At 44.1% G+C, this 24,309-nt stretch overlaps 1 protein-coding gene across 6 annotated transcripts in view; it reads right to left on the bottom strand.

Moving 5' to 3' along the window:
• Positions 1–24,309, bottom strand: part of EHBP1 (EH domain binding protein 1) — a 365,541-nt gene that overhangs the window by 279,867 nt on the left and 61,365 nt on the right. For all 6 annotated transcript variants that reach the window (XM_066595508.1, XM_066595507.1, XM_066595505.1 and 3 more), the window contains exons 4-5: positions 21,434–21,529; positions 15,957–16,010 (exon numbers count right to left, since the gene is read on the bottom strand). In XM_066595508.1, coding sequence (XP_066451605.1) covers positions 15,957–16,010; positions 21,434–21,529 — 150 coding nt within the window. The remainder of the gene's footprint in view (positions 1–15,956; positions 16,011–21,433; positions 21,530–24,309) is intronic.

The raw sequence follows: 24,309 nt of genomic DNA on the forward strand, positions 1-24,309 counted from the left end.
ACAAGTAGTTTTTCCAAATTCACCACAAAATATCCCTCTAATGACTACTGCAGTCGCAGAGTTATTCAACCCCCTGAAAAATAATCCCTCATGAGAGCACAGATTCACAAATCCGGTGTTACCTCAAGCACACCTGATGCAACTAATCAATAGCTTCATTAGTTGCATCAAGTATGCTTGAGATAAAACACCTGGACTGGCTAGGACTTTGTTGACTGACATTTCACTAAATGTTGTTCTTTGATTACTTTTTTAAAAATAGCTGAAAGTTTATAAACTTTTCAAAAGAAGCCTAATTTGCAACGGGGTTGAATAATTTTGATGGAACTGTAAGGAAACTCATTTCTCTTCTGACGTTTTATAGACCTTTTAGAGGGGTTGAGAATCTCATGATTCATGTCTGCCCGACGGAACGAGCTGGTGATGTCATCACCAGCTCGTTTTGCGCTCAGGCAGCCTGTTCAGACTACACGATTCTCATTGATAATTGTGCAGTCCTCAAGCATACATCGTTCAGGGTTTCACTTGCGAGAGACGCTAAATGAGTGTTTAAACAGCACGGTAAGTGCTCAAGCAGGTGCTGTTTTTTATGGAGTCTGAAATTGCACGACGAGCGAGAACCTCGCGATTCTTGCTTGTCGTTCAGTGGTTTGTCCGCGTTTAAACTAAAAGCTTATCGTTCAGTTTTGTTACTTTGAACCATTTTCTGAATGACAATGGTTCTGTCTAAACGGGGCATTAGATGCTTTTAAGTGACGAAAGTCTTGTGAGAGTCAGACAGTAGACTCACATCTACCGCCTATCTAACCGAAGCCTCAGGCTTATGCTTTTCTTGTTCCTTAGTGCTGTAGGCCAACTTCACACAGCCGAGAATCTTGCGCGAGATTTGTCTGTTGCGAGATGCACGGATACAAATCCCATTCGTTTAGATGGGGTCATACAAATTAGCAAAAAAATTTGCGACATGTCCTATCTTTGGGCGTGCCCTCGCATTACCCATGGTCCTCAATAGCGCCTGCGGCAACATTGCAACTCGTGTTACGTGCACGTGAGTGCGATGCAAGGTTTCCTGCTGAAAATAATCCAAAGTTATGTAAGCAGTTTTGATACAAAAACACTTTGCTTCGGCGGTGAAATCGCATGTTGTCACGCGCGATACTGGGCCGAGTTTCACGGCTCTACCTTGCACTCGCCCGTGTGAAATTAGTCTTATAGTCTACCAACACGTTTCACAATAGCTGCTGTATACAATTAAAATCCGTTATAGAACGCCAACACGCTCTGTTACTTTTTTTGTGAATTGTAAAGTGGCGCAAATGTATGAAATGATAAATGATCGAGTAAACAACGGGACAAAAAAAAAAAAAAAAGGAGAGGTTTGCGCTCATAAGAGGTTACAATTTAAATATATAAATTTAGAAAGTTTCTAAAAAGAGCCAATTTCTATTACATGAAGAATCCACTATTACCGTATATTCCCCCCCCCCAAAAAAATACCCTGTCTTATATTCATTTTTGCCTCAGAAGAGGCGCTAGATCTCATTTTCAGGGAATGTCTTATACTAACCCAGCAGGCTCGGTCCGCATCCCTGAGCCAAAGCATTGAGTGGCCAAGTTCATAAATCCCGCCTCAACAATGCGATGGCTGTGATTGGCTGAGCAGTGCTCGAGAACTAATCATAGCAGCGCTGGATGAACAAATCACAGCCAGCATTGGTTGATCGAGCGGTGCATTGATTAGTTCTCGAGCTCTGCTCAGCCAATCAGAGCCATCGCTTCCTGGAGGCAGGATTTATGAATCCCGTAACCAGGAAGCGATCTTCTTTGGGTGGTCGAGGACTGCAGGAAGCATGCTGGAGCTCCGAAAAGCAGCGAGCGTTACGTGGATTGAGCCTGCTAGGTAATGTATTGCTTTTTTTATGTAATGTAGCTAGGACTTATTTTCAGGGTAGGGCTTTTATTTCAAGCCTCCCTGAAAACCCCCTCCCCAAAAATCAGGGTAGGACTTATTTTTAAGGTAGGTCTTATTTTCGAGAAAACAGGGTATAAACTCAACCATGATAAAAATAAGTTATATTAATAGACACCCTATAGAGTCTTGCACTGTAATGAAAAAATTTTTCCCGCCCCTCTTATGGTCCTTTTACACGGGCCAGTTATCAGACCCAAGCATTCTTCCGAACGCTCATTCACCGGACGATTGGGTCGTGTAACGGGACCAATGATCAACCGACAAGCAAACAGCTGATCGGCTCATTTATGCAGGTATGAAAACGCTCGTCGATCAGCGGTACATCTCCCCATGTGAACAGAGAGGTGTACAGCCAGTCTATTGGGGTAAACAATCAGATTAGCAATTATTTGTCCTATAAGCCGATACACCGCCCGTGCAAAAGGAAATGAAACCAACAGCAATTGACATGTATGTCGATCGGCGCTGGTTACATCGGGTTGAGAAGTTGGGTGGTGTAAAGCACCATTACTTTGCTCAATCTAGGTTTTCTTCTGTTACCACTCTGGTCTTACCCAATTTGGTTCTCCTGCAGAGACATCTCATGGTGCCGGTATACAAAGGATGAACGTTTGTCAAACCCATCAATATTGCCAGGACCATCCAGATACCTCATGTGTATGGTGATGTACCAACTCTACCCCAACAGCAGATGCTGTGAGGAAAGAAGGGTCTAGCTGCTAGACTCTAGCATGTAGGATTTCAACATGTCTGAACCGGTGTTCACACACGAGATGAGTCATAGGAGTGTGGCAGCAACCAATTCCCCTCTCCTCCTTAAGAACAAAAGCTTACTCTGCCAATAGACATTAGCCAAAAGAGCGTGTAGCCCACAGCAATCTAAGGCTCTGTTAGCGTCACTTCTTGTGAACACCTCTTGGTAGTATGGGTGCTTAGAAATCTCCCGGTACAAAGTCAAATACCGTAATATAATCGAGTATTAGCCGACCCGAGTATAAGCCGAGTCAATACGTTTTACCACAAAAAACTTGTAAACTTATTGACTCGAGTATAAGCCGAGCTATACTCTAGTATATACTGGGTAAAAAAACCTTCCATACTCACCTCCCAGCTGGTGTCTGTGTCCCTGGCGGCGGTTCAGCTAGAACCCTCCCTGCTGTCCTCTCTGCTCGGCTCTGTCATTCCCCGCTGTCAGCGTTGTGATAGGCTGTAAATCATCGAGCGACGGCTGTGATTGGCCAGCGCTCGATCCAATCACAGCGCTTCCTTTCACAGCGCTGATGGCGGGGGATTTGAAAGCTGAGCAGGGAGATGACAGCGGGAGAATTCTAGAGCAGCTTGATGCTGCCATCTCCCTGCTCGGCTTTTAGGGTCTGATCATACGACAACCCAGAACATCTCATACATCCCAGACTGATCACGCGACACCGCAGAACATCTCACACATCCCAGACTGATCACGCGACACTGCAGAACATCTCACACATCCCAGACTGATCACGCGACACTGCAGAACATCTCACACATCACAGACTGATCACGCGACACTGCACGACATCTCACACATCACAGACTGATCACGCGACACTGCAGAACATCTCACACATCACAGACTGATCACGCGACACTGCAGAACATCTCACACATCACAGACTGATCACGCGACACTGCAGAACATCTCACACATCACAGACTGATCACGCGACATCTACAGAATGTGACCTGATGCGGATGAATTATAGTGTGGGGGAAGGCCCTGAGTATGTGGGCACACCAGATTAGACTTGGGTCCACTCATGTGTATTGCTTTTGCCTATATTTGGTTTGATGCACAGGTGACAAGATGTCTCCAATTCTCTCTAATTGTAAGGTAATAGGCGTGTTTTGTATTCTGTCTTGTAATTGGGGGGGATTGTATATACTGCAGCATTGCTTGTTCAGATCCTATGCTTGAAAAAGGCTCAACACTGGGCCGAAACCTTGCTACTTATGGAGATTTGAAAATAGGAGGCACCAGCTGGTGTTTAGAAGTAAAGTCTATAATCCAATGGACTCTTCGATACAAATCATTTAATATCAGTCATTTGGCCCTTCATGGTGAAGTACATGCTCTGTGCTGCTGTCATTTGCTTGTTGGGAAGCTATGTGTTGGCATCCAATGCGTTTTCAGAAATCAACGTTTGGCATCTCAGGGCTCCAAAACATGAAATCTATCCAGTTTGGTTGTTTTTGGGTTACAAGAAATGCGTTCCAACTCTACGATTCTATGATGGAAGTCTTCAAACAGAGGCTGGACAGACATCTGTCTGGAATGATTTAGTGATCCTGCACCGAGAAGGGGGTTGGACCCGATGACCCTGGAGGTCCCTTCCAACTCTACCATTCTATCAAATGAAACGTGCAGCAAAATGAAAACTGGGGGTTCTAGAACATTGGAATGTAAGGTTCTAGAATGTGGACATACTGATCCTTTCCTCCAGAACAAGGGCACAATGATATCTGGAATCCAGGCCCATAATTCCAGAACTATAGCATATTTGGACAGTGATGTTGTACAGCAATTACACATTGACACTTGGCACTCTAGAACATTCTGAAGTCTCAGAGTATTAGAACATTGGCACCTCCAGAAAGGGTTAATATACTATCAGCTCCAGAACAATGGCACAGAACCTTGGAGTTCCTCATTAATAGGGTAACCTGGACGTCTTAGAAATCAATTGTTATAAACCTCATTAATGAAAGTGGGGTGGGGGTGGGGGGGGGACGAGCCGCTGTTTATGACCCTCATTTATTAACCAGAGTGGAGATTAGCTACAGCTACAACATTTATGGAGAATCCCTCCCAAATATCTTATTTTATTGCAGCCTTGTCCCACAAAATAGGTTGATAAGTGGGCAGAGCTTATGCAAATTTGTAGGAGTGGCAAGTTGTAAGTGGAAATGTTCCTGCTAATCAAAAAGGAGCACGTGATGCATATGAGCGTCCCCTTATACCATGAGACCTGTCCCTGGCAGAAAAAAAAAAGGAGGGGCTTTCACAAAAAAGCCCCCAGGAAATAAATGCTATGGAGCCAGTCTTTGTCCACATGTCACCTCCTCGTATAAAAGCAGCAAAGTGAACTAAAGATTTGTACAAAAGACACAGCAGGAGAAGGTGAGGTCTCTTAAAATCTTGAGACACTTAAGGTCATACTCACTGCAATGGGAGGGGGCACGATGGGGCATTGCTGGCAGCCGACAAGGGGCGGAGAGGGGGCAGGAGTTTAGCACACTAGCTCCCGCCCCATTCTACCTCCTTTCCTTGCCAAGAGCTGTCGAGGGGTGGAAAGGGGAGGGCAGTTTAGCAGAGGCAATCCAGACTTGAGGTTTATGCACCGTACACAGGCCGCCTGAACGGGCACACAAATGGCAGATTTGTGCGCCCGTTCAGCGATTTTCGGTTATGCTGTGGCACAGCCGACCGGAAATCGCTTCGCTCATGTGAAAAAAACTAAGGGGGCCTTTACACTAATGTCAAAACTGTGCGAGATGTGTGCATTGCGAGACGCACAGATAAGAAACCCATTCTTTTGAATGGGTTAATTCCCAGTTGCGATGTTTTCCTGCACGGCAAAGCGTTGTGATGCTATGCAGGAGAAAAAAAAATAAGTCGCAGCATGGTCTATCTTTTGGCGATATCGCCAATTGTTCTCAATGGGGCACAGCGGCAACAGCGCCGACCCCATTGAAAACAATGGCAGAACGCTGCGATCCTCTGCCACGGTTGGGACAGCCACCCTGGAGGATTCCTTCATCCCCCTAGTGATGCGAGGCTGTTTTCAGATGAAAATGCCTCACATCCAGGGGTTTCACATGTATTGCAAGGGTGATATTGGGCCGATATCACCCTCGCCAGTGTGAAGGAGCCCTTATGTGCAAGTATTATATTAAGCAGCCTGTCCCCTCAATATATGGTCGGTGTGTGAGTGGTTATTCAGCGGTGCTTTGTACTTGTGCAATGCTCCTCCATATAGCAATCTGCGTAGTATGGAGCCTCGTGTGGTGCAGAGTGTTAAGGCAGCAGTATGCAGTCCTGAGCTCTGGCTCATAACCTTTGATTAGACATCAAATATTGAAATATATAACAGAATGATCATTTAAATGGAATACGGGGTGAAACCCAAAAACTCCTCAGTAACTGCAATTTTTCTGACATCCCCTATGAAAATGGATCTATATTTCCCTTGTATGTTGCGGGGAGCATCAGCTAAAACAGCGCTTCCAGCATCCAAGGACTTTTGTACACGAGTCTGGACATTGGCACAGATATCCGCTAATATGACATTAGTAACGGCAGCAACCTACTGCCACATTGTGACTTTGAGGGTGTCAATTGCTTTCAGCTTACTATGGTATACACAGCCTTTTAGTACGATCTCTTTCACATGGCCGTCCTTTTAGCGCGGTTAAGGTGCGCAGAAAAACTGTTGCTATGCTGCACTAAAATTTGTGTAAACAGGTGATTTTTCAAGTGCAAAGGACCCGAGCTTCATGCATGTGAAAATCGTGCAATCACTGGAGCAGCATGTTGCTTAAAAAAAGTGCAGCTGCTCCAGGAGGAGAGAGAGATGAAGCCCCACAGGGCTTGATAATTTCCCCATAGCAGGGAGAGAGAGATCATAGCTATTGGGGATTAACCCATAGCCCCACTCTTTCTCCCCTGCTATGGGGATCCCCGAGGGACATCGCTATAGGGCAGAGAGGGGGGGGGGGGGGCTACAGAGGATCCTGAGGAATTTCCACATAGCATGGTGAGAGGGGCGGGGTTAGAGGACTTCTCGAAGGGACTCCCCATAACAAGTTGAGGGGCGGGGCTAGGTGGATTCCTCTGGCCCCGCCCCACTCTTGGGGAAGCCCTTTTACACTGCCCCCTTCTTTCACCCCACTATGGGGAAATCCTTTGGGGAACTGGATGCTGGGGAGAGAGGTGGAGGGACTCTTATCTTGCTACACAGCACAGACCTTAGATATGTGCATTGCAGTCACGCATGCCCTTTTTCTTTTTGAAGGTGCAAGTTTTTTGCCCATCTAAAATTCCTTCATCTGAACGTTTCTATAGGAAACCACTGGTTCTAAAAGACGCTATTTTTTCACACGCCTATTCTGCGTGAAAACAACGCCCATATGAATGAGGCCTAATAATCAGGTCTGGGGGTTTGGGTGACCACAGATAATTGAATTAGATGTGCAGCACATTGCGCAGTCTTGTTAAAAAGTAACTTTCCGCTAACTTACTGTACTTCTTCCAAAATGATTTTTGACATTATGTAACTGAGCCCATTTATCAGCACTCCCGAACAGACAACCTAAGTACATATTTCCGGCACACGCCTGTTTGGCGATTGTGTCTTGACAGCACGGGAACAGTTTACTTCATTGAGAGGTGTGATGGTTCGATAGATATAGGGGGGAGACTTATGAAACAGTCTAAAACAAAAACTTTCTTGGTTGCCCATAGCAACCAATCACAGCATAGCTTCAATTCCTCATAGTTCTCCAATTGGTTGCTATGGGCAACAAAGAAAGCTTTTGTTTTGGACCATTTTCATATATCTACTCCATAATCTCTGTCGAGTTCAATTTGGATAGGAACTAAACAAAAATGACAGAGCCATTAATGAATATTTGGATTTCCTAGCGAGTAAATCACCCGGTATAAACCCGGATAAGGAAACCACGGGTATAAAAAAGTAGAATACACGGAGCTGCGCATTATACACAAGTATTAGCATTCTGCACAAATCATTTACATTTGTAGTACATAAATGCAGAATTGCACATTAATTTGCGGACTTAGTGTAATAGGAGCTCTCACATAAAATTTCTAACCCGCAGTCATTGCTGCAAGAAGAAAACCGGAGACCATGCTTACTGAATCCGTTAAAATACGGAAACCATTCAGTGGATATTCAAAAATGTAAACGTTCCAGACTATTTAAGGTGCAATTATTAGAGTGTCATAGTGACCATTATTTACCATAAGCACAGGCTGCACTATTCGGGCCGGTACATATGACCGCATGTGAGATCTGTGTGATACAACTGTGGTAGCAATGCAATGTATCCACTATACAGACAAATGACATTGAGCTGTAGTGGTTCTGTGCAGAAAACAAACAGTCTATAAGGTTATGTTAGAGACAAAGTACTGCCAGAATCCTAAGAAAGTTCTTCAACTTATTCCAAAAACCTGTCTTCTTAAAAGTGACCACTAGATGGCAATGTAACAAATAATTCTACTGAAGCCTGAGCAAATACACAGCAAGGGCCCATTCACATCTGCCATGTCCGTTACAACTAAAATAAGAAATAAGTCCCAGCGTTCCAGGGGTTAAAAGTGATATAAGCAGTGTGGGGTAAAATGACATCATATATGTTGAAATTGAACTTACTTCATAGGGGGCCCCCAATATAGAGACATCACTCCCCTTCCCCCACCTAGAATCTAAGTTAGCCTTAAACTGACTGCCAATGTATCTTAAATTCAGACCCGCAGCGGTAGGTTAGCGCCATTTTATTTAGGATAAGTATAATACAGCGAACAGAAGTGCGATGCGTTTCAGAGGATAAGACCTCCTTTATCAAGCATAGATTACAGCCAGCCACATACAGGAGCAATATTCATATAGGATTCTTAACCACCACCTTTATCCCTCATCTACATTAGTGGCAATGGAGGAGGCGTGGTTTAACTTTCCAACCAATAGGAACATGAGAAAAAATATACAATTATGAAATTAGGGTGATTTTACATCCGCACTAGGAGTTCCGGTTTCCTGCTTTATTCGGGGAGCAGGAAATCGGAATCCCCATGGCTCAGTCTTAGGATGGAAGTGAACACCACCGAACAGATCCCATTGATTATATTAGAGAATGGTCTCTTTCCACTCCGCTGCCCTGCTTTTATATAAAGAAAAGGCGCTGCATGCTGCTCTTTTTTTTAAATATTTTGCGCTAGATCCGCGGCAGAACCTACGACCAGAAGTTCCAACGCAGATGTGAAACCACCCTTAAAAGAATAAAAAAAATATAATGTATGTAAAGGAAGAATATGATTATAGAACGATTGAATAAAAATATTTTCAAAAATAATTTATAAATAATTTTTTTTTAGTTTTTATTTATTTCACACTAGCTTGGGCATCCATATGAGCCCCAGCGACTGGGCCAAACATCCCCTAGTGTGACAGTAGTCACCAACAGAGCTGATCTGGGTCTGCTAGGAGGGCACCCCGTGGTCATGCGACACTTCCACTTTCTCTATTCACTACATAGCAATCATTGAGTTCCATGTAGCCTGCAAGAGAGAAGGTGGAAGCAGTTAAAAAACGCTACTACCTTCTCCTCCGGGTCCTCTACTGTGACTAACAGCCGAGGACCAGACCTGCTACATTGCAGGAGCTTTAATCCCACACTGTATTTGTGCCATCAGCCGGGATTAAAGCCCATGACCAAGCGCTGTAAATTTAGGGTGCTTAGTCCATAAGGGGTTAAAGAAACAAAATTTGGAGTGCATGCAATAGTTGTGTGTGCAGCAGAATGGGAAAATAAGGTGACCCTAAAAATATATCACCTTTCATTCAAGCCGCGCTGACACAGACTTCATAGCCCCAATAGAAGGAAGCGCTACTTTATCCTCTTGGTGCCCAGATAGGAAAAACGATTGCATATTCATTGGCGTCTAGAAAGACCTCGTCTAATTACAGCGGGGGTGTCAATCATGGAAATATATAAAGAGACCTCTGTACAATAATGGCTTCCCAATTAATCCAGAGGCTACAGAAAACCTTTTTTTGAAACATTTTGTATTCGGTGTAATTGTTAATTTTTCTTCTGCGCCGCACAGCATTAGCGCTCAGTGTAGTAAAGTCTGGGATCTGGGCTTTTCTTTCTTGACGAAGCTCCAGGTAATCTGCCCAGCAGGACTAATCATCACTAGTGATGAGCAAACTTTTGAAAAAGCTGGTTTGTCAAACTTTTACAAAAAGTTCAGTTCGGTCTGAATTAGTTTGAATCGAACCAAAGTTTCACCAAAACCGCTGAAGCTGGAGTATAATATTGTCTGCGAGCCATATAAGCCTTACATAACACCGATAACACTGCCCAACGATGATTTTGTTCCGGGCTCAAAATTAGAGTATTCTTAAGCATTTCCATCTGCTGAATTCAAAAATCACCATAAAAATGACCCATTATCTCGTGCTTTGGAGATACAGTGACATGTCATTTTTTAGAGTTTACATTTCTATTCTGTGGGAATTTTTTTTTTTAGGGGGTGGGGTCTGTGTGTGTGTGTGTGGGGGGGGGGGGGGGGGAGTTGTCACACCTCTGATTTGACATAACACAACGTTCTCCATATGTTTGTAGGTTATAAACATAGTAAATGTTGCTATGACCGAGTTTCATATTGTTTGTTTTTTGGAATTTCTGGTTTTGGATGCTTTTGAAGTGTAAAATCTGCTATATCAAAATACCACGAAAATGTGTAAATTTAGTGAAGAATTTTTGTTACATTTGTGGTGAAATAACATCTTCGTCACAGAAACGCAATCTGATGCCTCTTGTGAAGACTGCCTATCATCATTATTTTGGTATGAAGGTAGGGGACCAGGATAAGTCATGGGCTCCACATATATGTTGCAACTCTTGTTCACTTAAACTACGAGAATGGCTGAAAAATAAAAAACCATCTATGGCTTTTGCTGTGCCCAGATGGAATACACCCAAGGATACTATGGGAACTAAGTGACGAGATAGCTAGGCCGCTATATCTAATATTTCTAGACACTATCAAGACCGGTGTTGTACCATTGGATTGGCGCATTGCCAACGTGGTTCCAATTTACAAAAAGGGGAGCATAAGTGAGCCTGGTAACTACAGGCCGGTAAGTCTCGCTTCAGTAACGGGAAAAATATTCGAGGGGATTCTGAGAGACGCCATCGATGAGTACCTCAAGGAGAATAAGGGAATAACTCCTCACCAGCATGGATTCAGGAAGGGTCGATCATGTCAGACAAATCTGATCAGCTTCTACGATGAAGTAAGTTCTAGGCTGGACCTGGGAGAGTCTATTGATCTCGTATATCTGGACTTCTCTAAAGCCTTTGACACCGTGCCACAAATTAGGCTAATATACAAAATGAGACAGCTTGGACTGGGCGAAAGCGTGTGTAAGTGGGTAAAGAATTGGCTCAATGATAGAAAGCAGAGGGTGGTAATAAATGGTTCATACTCTGATTGGACCACCGTCGCTAGCGGGGTGCCACAGGGTTCAGTATTGGGCCCCATCCTGTTCAATATATTTGTCAACGACCTGATAGAGGGGCTGCACAGCAAAATATCAATATTAGCAGATGATACAAAATTATACAATATAATTAATGCAACGGAGGACAATGTGCGGCTACAAACGGACCTGGACAAGCTGGGGGCTTGGGCAGAAAAATGGCAAATGAAGTTCAATGTTGATAAATGTAAGACTATGCACATGGGCAGGAGAAACGGATGTCACAAATATATACTAAATGGGGTACTGCTAGGGAAAAGTGATATGGAAAAGGACCTGGGGGTACTAGTGGACAGTAGACTAAACTGGAGTAACCAATGCCAGTCAGCTGCTGCAAAGGCAAATAAAGTTTTGGGATGCATTAAAAGAGGTATAGGGGCGAAGGACGAGAACATCATCCTTCCATTATATAAGGCACTAGTCAGGCCTCACATGGAATACAGCGTACAGTTCTGGACACCGGTGCTCAGGAAAGATGTTACAGTGCTGGAGGGGGTTCAAAGAAGGGCAACTAAACTAATACATGGAATGAAGGGACTGGAATACCCAGAGAGGCTATCAAAACTGGGATTATTCACCCTGGAAAAAAGACGGCTAAGAGGTGATCAAATAACCATGTATAATGACATGAGGGGACAATACAAGGATCTCTCCCAGGATCTGTTTATACCCAGGACTGTGACGGTAACAAGAGGGCATCCGCTACGTCTAGAAGAAAGCAGGTTTCATCACCAACACAGAAGGGGGTTCTTTACTGTAAGAGCAGTTAGACTGTGGAACTCTCTGCCTGAGGATGTGGTGATGGCAAAATGGATAGAGGAGTTTAAAAGGGGACTAGATGTCTTTCTGGAGAGGAAGGATATTATGGGTTATAAATCTTAGGTTAATTGTTAATCCGGGTATACAGGAAGGTAGGAACTATTAGGGGTTGATGCAGGGATTAGTCTGATTGCCATTAGGGAGTCGGGAAGGAATTTTTCCCCAAAAGGACTATTTGGCTTGTGCTCTTGGGGTTTTTTGCTTTCCTCTGGATCAACACAAGAGGATAGACAGGCTGGACTAGATGGACATTGTCTTCATTCGGCCTAACAAACTATGTAATAAACTATGTATAGTTTGGCGGGAGCCTACAAACCGTACAGATGAATGATATTTCTGCTTAACTCCGCCTATAAAGGCAGGATTGTCAATGAAGAAAAGAGGAGCAGTTCAATACCCGAATCTTCCATCTGCTATTCGACCTATTCCACATTCAGATAGTTTACCAGTTCCTACTCCACCCCAACATTATGAGCTTGAAGTAGAAAATGGACAAAGTGTGGAAGAAGAAGAACCCAACAAGCCTTCTACATCCCATGACCCTGACTTTGAGGTAAAAGATGATACTCCGAACAGACTGAGTCAAGCTGAATTGAGTGATCTCATTGGAGACCTTGACTTGTCAAAGGAGAGGGCGGAACTTTTTTAAGGGTCAAGACTACAGCAATGGAATCTTCTCCAACGTGACGTCAGGGTCTCACAGTACAGAGAACGTCAGAGGGATCGGCTTCCTTTTTTGAGAAGAAAAACAATCTGGTTGTTTGCTGCAACGTTAACGGCTTGGTGAAATGTTTGAATTTGAGATGTTTGAAAATAATTATTTTACCGGGCTTTTATAGCTCTTACAACAGTGTTATAGACCAGTGTTCAGGACTAGTGCTGAGCGAACCCAACCAGTAAGAACTCCGCTTCGGGTAGAACTTTGCTAATCACTTGGTTCAGCTTCATGCCGAACCAAACTTTTCGTAAAGTTTCACCTGATACAGTGTCCTAGTAATTTGGATCGCTCAACACTAATCATCGTGAACAGGCTAACCCCCCACCCCCCACCCCAGGGGAAGGGGGCTCTAAAAAGGCCAAAGAAGGAAGTGTCAATCTCAATGATCTTGGCCAGTATAAACATGAGATGGCAGAGGCAAATTAGGGATATTTTTTACCTAATGTATCTGCCAGTGCATGATGCAAAGTGAGTATTTTTCTCATTTTTCTCCACTAGATGGTGCTGCAATGTCATGTTATGTAGCTTGTGTTTATTACAGTATGAACAAATAGCATTTCACTTTATAAAGTTGCCAAAAAGTCAAACACAATAGTACACAAAACCCACTCATGTTCTTCCAGCAAACTAATCACATAATATAATGTCTGAAATAAAAATAAACTAAATAAAACTTCAAAGAGCAAGAACACATCCAAAACGGGACTACGCTGGTCCCAACCACGCAGGATTATCAGATGTGTACTGTATACATACACACATGGGCTGAGATGGTCAAAGTGCTCATTTACAGGTTATGCAGCCCCCCCCCCAAATTGTTAATTTTTGAAGTTTCTCAAAATCGTGGAAAAACGTAAAAAAAAAAAAGTCATACTCAGCTCATCGGATTGCATGCCGATCCCGCTTGGTGCGCAGACTCCGCTGCAGTAGCAATGATGTCCCAACAAGGGGCATGTGATCACCGCCGTTAAGGGCCCTTTAATACGAGACGACTGTGCAGCGCTTAATGGTCCCAGCAATTACCTCTTCTGTGGTTTCACACAAGAGTGATAATCCTTCAGTGAATGGCAGGCAGCGGCCGGAGATCTCTCCTAGCCGCCTGCCTCCATTCACAGTGAACAGGCAGTCGTTCATAGATGAATGACTGCCTGTTTACACGGGCCGATCGTCATTTGATTTTTATGCCTGCAGAAACTGAACGATGAGTAAACGAATTAGCGGTCGCTGTTTACTCGCTGTCAGTGTTCACACTGAACGGCTTATCATTCGGTTTTGTATGATGTAGTCAGAAATTGAACAATAAGCATTCCACGTAAAAAGGGCTGTGAGTAATTAGCCAATTGTCTGCAGCAGTCACATGTGCCCTGACGTAGAGGGTAGCAGGGAAGTGGGCACCAATGGAAATCAGGTGAGGAGAGTGTGTTGTCTTTTACATTTTTCCACCAGCATGAGAAAGTTGAAGGCCTCCCTCACACAGGTGTGTGCAAAACGCAGCGTTTTTCAAAAATCGGCATTTACTGCAGTTTCAGCAGCGCTGGCATGCGTTTTGGCTGTGTTTTCACAGCACAGTTGAAAACGTAGCCAAGGAAGCTAAAAAAAAGTAACTCACCCAGCAGATGCCGTCTGGGTCCCTCCCGCTGCTCTCCGGAGTTCTGGGCAGGCTTCTGGGCATTTGTCAGCGTCAACAGAATAACTTTTGCTGGTAAGGGGATTTGAAAGTCCCGCCTCCAGCAAGAGATTGGCATTATTGGCTCAGTCAATCAGAACCAGGTCTGGATGCACCAATCACAGCCATTCATTGAGACAGCGCTAGAGGAACCAATCAGAGGAATCTCTTGCTGGAGGCTGGGTCTTCAAACCCCGTCACTGGCAAAAGATGCTCCGTCGGCGCTGACAAGTGCCCAGAAGCCTGCCCAGAGCAGCGGGAGGGACCCAGACGGCGCCTGCTTGGCGAGTATTTATTTTTTTTATAAGGAGTGTAGTTAGCGCTGTCAAAAACGTGGTACCGAGTTGTGCCACGTCTTCAGCAGTGCTGTAACTGCTGCCCATTCATTTCAATGAGTGATGCACAGTTGAAAACGGCCAAAGATAGAACATGCATCACTGTCAAGGCACAGTGTTTCCTCACAATTCATGATATTCTCCAAAGTCCCAAACTTAATGACCAAACGCAGTTTGACTCTCTTGCCACAACACTCTCTCGATTTCCTGAGCAGGACAGGTCTCTTCTACTCTCTGAGGCAATTCCAGGCAGCTAACCTCGGAGACCTGAGGGACCCCCTCTGGTTCGAAACCTACATCGCACTCTCTTCCCGCCCAAAGAGACTGGTCACCCAACTCTACAGAGGCCTTCTCTTACAATCTGCCATTGAAAAACCCTGGTTCCTGAGGGAGTGGGAGAGGGAACTGGACTTAAACCTGAATAGAGAAGAGACTTAGAGTCTTAAAAAACGCTCATGGATTCTCTAGATGTGTACGGGTTCAGGAGAATTCGTACAAGGTACTAACGAGATGGTACAGAACGCCTGTCACATCCTCTAAAACGAACCCGGAGTCTTCAGACACCTGCTGGAGATGCGGGGAAGAGAGGGGAACAGCCCTACACATCTGGTGGCAATGCATCAGAATCAAACCCTTTTGGCAATCAGTCATCAACTTCATTAACAAAATCTGCACACAAAATACGCATTCAGAGGAGATACTAATCTGGCTGCCCACAAGACAATTTAAACCCTCTCACAAAAATTTAGGGACCACTCTCCTCACAGCAGCCAAATTGCTGATCCCCCTATTCTGGCAGAAAAAAAAAAAAGAGTCTGCAGACCGCACAACGGTTAGAGAGGGTTTCACAAATATTTAGATTTGAAAAGATGCTGGCCTGGGAAAACGGCTCAAGAGAAGACCTTACTACCCTCTGGACGCCCCGGATTCAATACCAGGGCGACAGGGATAATCTAAACCCCTAAATAAAAATCTACTTCCAAACCAACTAACTACCAATAGCCCACCTGGTTCCACCTAAGGATTTAATTGAATGCTTCTTGCTGTATTTCTCCCCATGTTACTTAACCCCTGGCATTTCACTTTTTGTAAACTACGGTAAATCGTTATTACTTACGTTTTCTATCACGAATGTCCATTCTTTGTCCTCAAACTCTTCTGCATGTGGGTCCTAAGAGATGTACAAAAAGTAAAATAAATATCAGAGTTGAGAGTCGGCATATCATGGGCCACTAATGGCGGACAGGGTCCATATGAACGTTCACTTTGTAAATGTTTGGACGTAGACTCCTACACGAGCTGACACACGGGGACACAATGTTGTATGTTACAATCAATTACTTCAGTAGGATCGGTGATTCAGGGATTTTTCCGATTGCCATTTTGCAGTCAGATCGTTTTTTTCCCTTAAATGTGGAAAATTGGCTCCTACCTCATTATTTTTTTTCCTTCTTCCTCTGGATCAACATTGGGGGGTAATAGGCTCAACTGGATGGACACGTCTTTTCGACCTTACATACTACCGCGTTTCCCCAAAAATTAGACACGGTCTTAATTTTTGCCCCAAAAGGGGCAGCGTCTTATTTTCAGGGGGTGTCTTAATACTTCCATAGCAGGCACCGTCTCGGTCCCTCTCGCTTCTCTCCAGGCGCTGCGCAGTCCTCCGTGTCATTCTCAGCGCTGACAGAGCATTCTCTTCCTGGTAACGTGGGTTGAATACCCCGCCTCCAGCAAGAGAGGCACTTCATGGGGGAAGTCAGACCCCCATCAATTTAATTATTGATGATGACCCATCAAGGTAATCAATATCAGAAGGGTTTTCGGGGCAAAGAACTATCAATCACATATTCTCAAGATAGATCGCCAATCAATTAGGATCCACCGTTAAGGAAATCAGCTGATCAGGCGCTGGCGGAGAGCACCACAACACATAGGGGGTACGGAGTGGAAGTAGTTATCTCCGACACTTGTAGTGGCCGCAGCATGTAACTGCAGGTGCTGCCTGCATTTAAAAAAAAACAAACAAAAAAAACAACAATGAGACCTGCAATTAAGAGCGCTAGCCACTACACAGGGCTCAGAGCTAATTACTTCTGCTCCCTGACCCTATATGTTGTGGCACTGACAGCGGGTCTAACTCCATCCGATCAACTATTTAGGAAGTAACCTGAGGATAGTATTTGCTCCGAAAACGCCTTTAAGTTCTAGATAACCCCTTTTTAAACTTGAATGTAACTTTAGCTACAAACTTCAGCCCCACTTATTGGGTGAATTTGCATCACGGTCCAGAAGACTCTGGCAAACATTGCTGGATGGCATAAATACCTAATGGTAAATGTCAACTCAACACATAACAAAGGAGGTATTACAGGGTTGTGCAGGACTGGAAAAACCACGGCTGCTCTCTTCCTGAACCAGCGACACCAGTTTTATCTCACTGACACACGGATTTTCGGACCTAGTAGGATTACGGTATGTACTAATCAGGGTTTCTTCCATTTCAGAAGGTCTTGTGCATCAGTTTGCACAGTGATAACTTACTTTGGTTGGAACTATACATACCTGTTCCGCTGAAACAGATCATAAAAAGGTACCCCAATGTCATAGTGTGATTATTACAAGCCATGTTTGCATACATCTCATGCCGTGACCCACAGGGAAATGCAGTAAAATGCAATAGACATTATGTGACAAGTAATCAAGGATAGTTTTATGTTGTTCCCTCTTAAAAGGAAAAATTTCAGGTAAAAGCCGTCCGTCTTGTAATACTGTGATGTTATTGTAGGGAAAACATAAAACCTGAGATGCATAAAAAAATCCCAAGAGACCAACATGCTCCAAACATGGAGCTCAGCAACATCAGCAGGTCAGCCGCACAGCTCAAAAGAGTCTGATGCGCACAAGGAATCTCTCACCTAAATGGTAAATCGGCAAAGTCCTGTCCATATAAAAAAAAAAGTTTTCATCATGTCGTCCCTCTCCCTTCTCTCCTCCTGTAACATATATAAAGGTTTCCATCCTGTCCTCCTCTCCCTTCTCTCCTCCTGTAACATATATAAAATTTTCCATCATGTCCCCCCTCTCCCTTCTCTCCTCCTGTAACATATATAAAGGTTTCCATCATGTCCTCCTCTCCCTTCTCTCTTCCTGTAACATATATAAAAGTTTCCATCATGTCCCCCCTCTCCCTTCTCTCCTCCTGTAACATATATAAAGGTTTCCATCATGTTTCCCTCTCCCTTCTCTCCTCCTGTAAAATATATAAAGGTTTCCACCATGTCCCCCCCCTCTCTGGTTTCATCCTGTAACATATATAAAAGGTTTCCATCTTGCCCCCCCTCATTCTCTCCTCCTGTAAAATATATATTAAGGTTTCCATCATGTCCCCCCTCTCCCTTCTCTCCTCCTGTAACATATATAAAAGGTTTCCATCGTGTCCTCTCTCTCCAATCTCTCCTCCTGTAAAATATATAAAGGTTTCCACCATGTCCCCCCTCTCCCTTCTCTCCTCCTGTAAAATATATAAAGGTTTCCACCATGTCCCCCCCTCTCTGTTTTCATCCTGTAACATATATAAAGGTTTCCATCATGTTCCCCTCTCCCTTCTCTCCTTTTGTAACATATATAAAGGTTTCCATCATGTCCTCCTCTCCCTTCTGTAACATATATAAAGGTTTCCATCATGCCTCCCTCTTGCTTATCTCTTCCTGTAACATATATAAAGGTTTCCATCATGTCCTCCTCCCCCTTCTGTAACATATATAAAGGTTTCCATAATGTCCTCCTCTCCCTTCTCTCCTCCTGTAACATATATAAAAGGCTTCCATTATGTTCCTCCTTTTCCTTCTCTCCTCCTGTAAAATATATAAAGGTATCCATCATGCCTCCCTCTTCCTTATCTCTTCCTGTAACATATATAAAGGTCTCCATCTTGTCCCCATCTCCCTTCTCTCCTCCTGTAACATATATAAAAGGTTTCCATCATGCCCCCCTCTCCCTTCTTACTTCCTGTAACATATATAAAGGTTTCCATCATGTCCTCCTCTCCCTTTTCTGCTCATGTAACATATATAAAGCTTTCCATCATGTCCCCCCTCTCCCATCTCTCCTCCTGTAACATATATAAAAGGTTTCCATCATGTCCCCCTCTCCCTTCTCTCCTCCTATAACATATATAAAGGTTTCCATCATGTCCTCCTCTCCCTTCTTTCCTCCTGTAAAATATATAAGGTTTCCATCATGTCCCCCTCTACCTTCTCTCCTCCTGTAACATATATAAAGGTTTCCATCATGTCCTCCTCTCCCTTCTCTCCTCCTATAACATATATAAAGGTTTCCATCATGCCCTCCTCTCGTTTCTCTCCTCCTGTAACATATATAAAGGTTTCCATCATGTCCCCCTCTCCCTTCTCTCCTCCTGTAACATATATAAGGTTTCCATCATGTCCTCCTCTCCCTTCTCTCCTCCTGTAACATATATAAAGGTTTTCATCATGTTTCCCTCTCCCTTCTCTCCTGCTGTAACATATATAAAGGTTTCCATCATGTCCCCCTCTCCCTTCTCTCCTGCTGTAACATATATAAAAGGTTTCCATCATGTCCCCCTCTCCCTTCTCTCCTGCTGTAACATATATAAAGGTTTTCATCATGTTTCCCTCTCCCTTCTCTCCTGCTGTAACATATATAAAGGTTTCCATCATGTCCTCCTCTCCCTTCTCTCCTGCTGTAACATATATAAAGGTTTTCATCATGTTTCCCTCTCCCTTCTCTCCTGCTGTAACATATATAAAGGTTTCCATCATGTCCTCCTCTCCCTTCTCTCCTCCTGTAACATATATAAAGGTTTTCATCATGTTTCCCTCTCCCTTCTCTCCTGCTGTAACATATATAAAGGTTTCCATCATGTCCTCCTCTCCCTTCTCTCCTGCTGTAACATATATAAAGGTTTCCATCATGTCCCCCTCTACCTTCTCTCCTCCTGTAACATATATAAAGGTTTTCATCATGTTTCCCTCTCCCTTCTCTCCTCCTATAACATATATAAAGGTTTCCATCATGTCCCCCTCTCCCTGCTCCCCTCCTGTAACATATATAAAGGTTTCCATCATGTCCCCCTCTCTCCCTTCTCTCCTCCTGTAACATATATAAAGTTTCCATCGTGTCCTCCTCTCCCTTCTTTCCTCCTGTAACATATATAAAGGTTTCCATCATGTCCCCCTCTCTCCCTTCTCTCCTCCTGTAACATATATAAAGTTTCCATCGTGTCCTCCTCTCCCTTCTTTCCTCCTGTAACATATATAAGGTTTCCATCATGTCCCATCTCTTCCTTCTCTCTTCCTGTAACATATATAAAAGTTTCCATCATGTCTCCTCTCTCCCTTCTCTCCTCCTGTAACATATACATAGGTATCCATCATGTCCCCCTCTCACTTCTCTCCTCCTATAACACATGTAAAGGTTTCCATCATGTCCATCCTTTCCTCCCATAACATATATGAAGGTTTTCATCATTTCCTCTTTTCTTCCTTCATTATATATATCTTCTCTCCTCCAGGCTATACAGATTAAGTTCTTTAAGTCTTTTGCGATACGTTTTATTCTTGAGACTATCCACCATTTTTGTAGGTTGTCCTTGTCCTCATTCTATTTTTTCAAGGTCCTTCTGTGGATGAGGTCTCAAGAAAGACCACAATATCCCAGATGTGGTCTCACCTGAGCTCTATACAGCGGGATCACAATCTCTCTCTTTCTACTGGTTGTACATCTAGCTATGCAATCAGGCATCCTACTTGCTTTCTTTTTTGCATGACTCCACTCTGGACTCGTCTTGAGATCTCCTTATATGTTACAGAGAAGTCAGCTCTGCCCACTGTCCTCAGCGGAACCAGCTGACTATCTGATGTGTACGGGGGCCCTCTCCATAATAAGCAATCACCAGAGCTGTCCGTCAGCAGTTTTCTTTACTTTCCTCACTGATATATGAACACTTTGTCTAGGTATATGGACAAACCAAGAACAACAGCTATCAGGTGAATTTTTGGCCTCCGTTAGTCAGGTGCACCACTTTACAGGAAAACCTCAAAATATCCATCACAATCCTCACCACTTCAGTAAATTAAGGCAGTTTTTTGAGAGTGAAAAAAGTTGTATCATCAAGACTTGAGCTAAAATAAAATAAAAAAACCAAACAAAACAACAGAAAAAGGCAATACTCACCCTGGCAGCTGACACAGTCCCCAAAATACCAGCAGCAGTCACTCATTGTACATGTAGCCACTCAGCAAATCACTAGCTTCCATGGTCAATTGCCATTTGTGGTATTATCACCGCTGAAGTCAGTAATTGGCTGAGCAGTTACATGTGCAATGAACACTACCTGCCCCCTGTGACTTATTCTGGGACCGGAGTAGCCGCACTGGATCGGGGGCCTCTGACAGGAAGCAGAATATTTTTTTTTCCTTTTTCTTATATTAGCCAATTCTCTGCCCGTACTTTTTCCATTGGTCAATCTGCTTTACGTTTTAGAATAGAGAGATTCTTTGCACTGGAGTCATCACACTAGTTCCACTTACAGTTCTAATTCAAAACACTTACCTTAAAGAGAGTCACAGTGATTTCCACGTTTTCAGGGACAGGCCACACCACGACCCCGCGGTACGGATTCTTTATACCAGGCTGCCAGCTATGTGCCTGCAATGAAAAGTCACAAGATGTAACCTACCAGCAGAAGATAACGGTGTGCACATTTTTTAGACAAGAAGGACTTAAAAGGGAACCGTTCATGAACTTTTGTCCTATAAAACGGTTATGAAACTCAGAGCTGAAGAAACGGGGAGTCCGGGGAGCTGCGTTTCATACTCGCCAGGTACTCCATTCCTGCATTAGGTCATTGTGAATTTGGCGCGTTCACATACAGTGTGACTCTTCAGATGACAGTGCACAATCTCCCATTCATTTCAATGGGAGAGCATGTGCACAGAGCTGTCTGAGAACAGTCCAGTGCATGCGTACACCAGGTGGCAGGGACACCACGCAGGAATGGAGCACTAGGTGGATATGAAACACAGCTAAAAAAAAATAAAATTTTTTTTAACAAACCAACACAGTGTCGCATTACTTTAGAATGACCCATTTATGACTTATTTCAGATTATTTTTTATTTATCAGTCATAGATACATGTAAGGAGATCCCATCGGTAAAGTCTGAGACACCAAGCCCTACTGGTTTACAGACCTTTAGGGTGCCTGTCCACGGGCGAATCACGCCCTCTGAAGCTTTCCATAGCATTGCTATTAAAAGCGCCGGCACACTGTCCACGAGAGGAGAATCATTGCGATTCTCCGCTCGCAGCGGGCAATTCGCCTATCTATCAGATAAGGCTGACCGGCGGAGATTCGTCGGTGGCTCCTGCACCCAGGCAGCGGCTCCGCAACGCCCGTGGACAGGGGGCCTAAGAGCACTTGAGCCCCTTTGGCACGGCCGGGAGATTTGTTTGTTTGCACCTTTGCTTACGAAGTTATGTTAAGTCTTCAGTAAAGGCCCGTTCACACCTGCATCAGTCACAACTCTGTTTCTCTGTTCTGCTATTAGAGCAGGAAAACTAAATTAAAACAGAAATAAAGGTTTCCGTTTTTTCCCCAAAGCCCCAATGCGGGTGTGATGGGCCCTACGTTCTCATTCACACTTGCATGTCTAATCAGTATTTTGCATCTGTTTTTAGACCCCAAACCAGGAGTGGTGCCGACACAAAATCCCCCATAATGGAAACATTTGTACTTCTGTGATTTGGTCCTGATTAGGACCTAACAGATGTCTATGAGCAGTGCCAAAAAAGTGCAATGGAGTTTTACACAAGGGCGTTGTCCGTGGGGTGTGGCGGGTACTGTAGAGCTCAGGCCAAAGCAAGCAATATACTTTCTATGAAGTCATACTACCACCGATGGGCTGAAGGACATGAAAGAAACAGATCTTGTCAGACAGACGTCCTTTGGGATTGGAAAAGATGCTGAGGGTCCACCATCCATTTAGAGAGAATAGAATGGCATTGTTGCCTTGCAGTGCTGGGGTCCGGGGTTCAAATCCCACCAAGGACAACATCTGCATAGAGCTTGTATGTTCTTCCTGTATTTGCATGGGTTTCCTATGGGTATTCCGGTTTCGTTCCAACCTTTCCAAAAAATAGATAGGTGCATATAGATTGTGGGCCGCAGTGGGGACAGAACCCATCAAGTGATGTCAAGAGTTGCGTAATATGTATGTTACATGCATGATTATTTTAATAACACGAGAAGGTTCCCGTCAGCGTTTGGGCGTTCCGTCATCCCGCTCCGTTCTGAACGCTGATGTGAACGAGCCCTCTATTGCAACATAATCTCTGCACACACAGGAGATATCATCAATAAGATCTAATAGCCATTTGTTAAAGGGGTTGCCTGGACATTTACTACTGATAACCTACTGTATCCTCAACATAGATGATCATTCGTTGATCAGTGGGGTCCACCGCTTGGGATCCCTGCCCATCGGCTGTTTTCCTGTTGGTGGCAGCAGATAGCACTATTAACATTGCAGCTGCACAGTTGGGAGCTGCGCCTGCACTATGGACAGCGCCATCAGCGTCCAGCACTGTCCATACATGCACATCCTGCATATCAAATACGGATAACCTATCCTGAGAATAGGTCAACAATAATGAAAGTCCTGGAGAACATCTTTAATCAACCTATAACAAATAGATTCTAGTGGCGAGAGATTCGCTCCAGAGTCCTCTCCAAATAGGGTGGTCTTTTCCTACCGTAGTATACAGGGGAATTCAAAAAGAATGGTAAAGCTGATTTCTTCATCCATGAATTGCAATACAACAGTCCGAATGACATGAAATGATTGAAGAACTCTTCAAGTTTTTAATGGACCTAGCAGGTGTGTAATGTGGGCGCCGTTGATGACACTAGATGAGCTAAAAATGCATCTCCGCCGCAGTGGAATCTGTAATGGAGTATATACCGGGACTAGAGATGAGCGAGCACGCTCGTTTAAGGCTGATGCTCGAGCGAGCATCGGTCTTTTTGAGTGACTGATTACTCGCCTGAGCACCATGCGGGGGGGTGGGGGGGGGAGAGAGATATCAACTTGAGCTCTTCTAGCTTGTCATGTCCTTCTGACTGTTACGTGCCTAATCATGGATGTAGAAATCAGCTTTAGGGCTTCTTCACAGGGTGGGGGCAAGATTTTAGTCCGTTATGCGGCTATGATAGTCTCATTATGTGGCCGAAACTACTAATTTAATTAGCGGTATTCTCGCACGTTTGATTGGGTATGGGCAAGAAAAGCAAGGACTTATACTATCTTTCTCGCACATAGTTTTATTTTATTCAAACTTATGCGCTATAGCACGAAGCTAGACTACTCAGAATAAAAAAAAAAACTGTACAAGTGCAACTACGCACCGTAGCAGCGCGCGCAGCTGGGC

The sequence above is a fragment of the Eleutherodactylus coqui genome, chromosome 3, assembly GCF_035609145.1.
Source record: "Eleutherodactylus coqui strain aEleCoq1 chromosome 3, aEleCoq1.hap1, whole genome shotgun sequence".
Classification (NCBI taxonomy): Eukaryota; Metazoa; Chordata; class Amphibia; order Anura; family Eleutherodactylidae; genus Eleutherodactylus; species Eleutherodactylus coqui.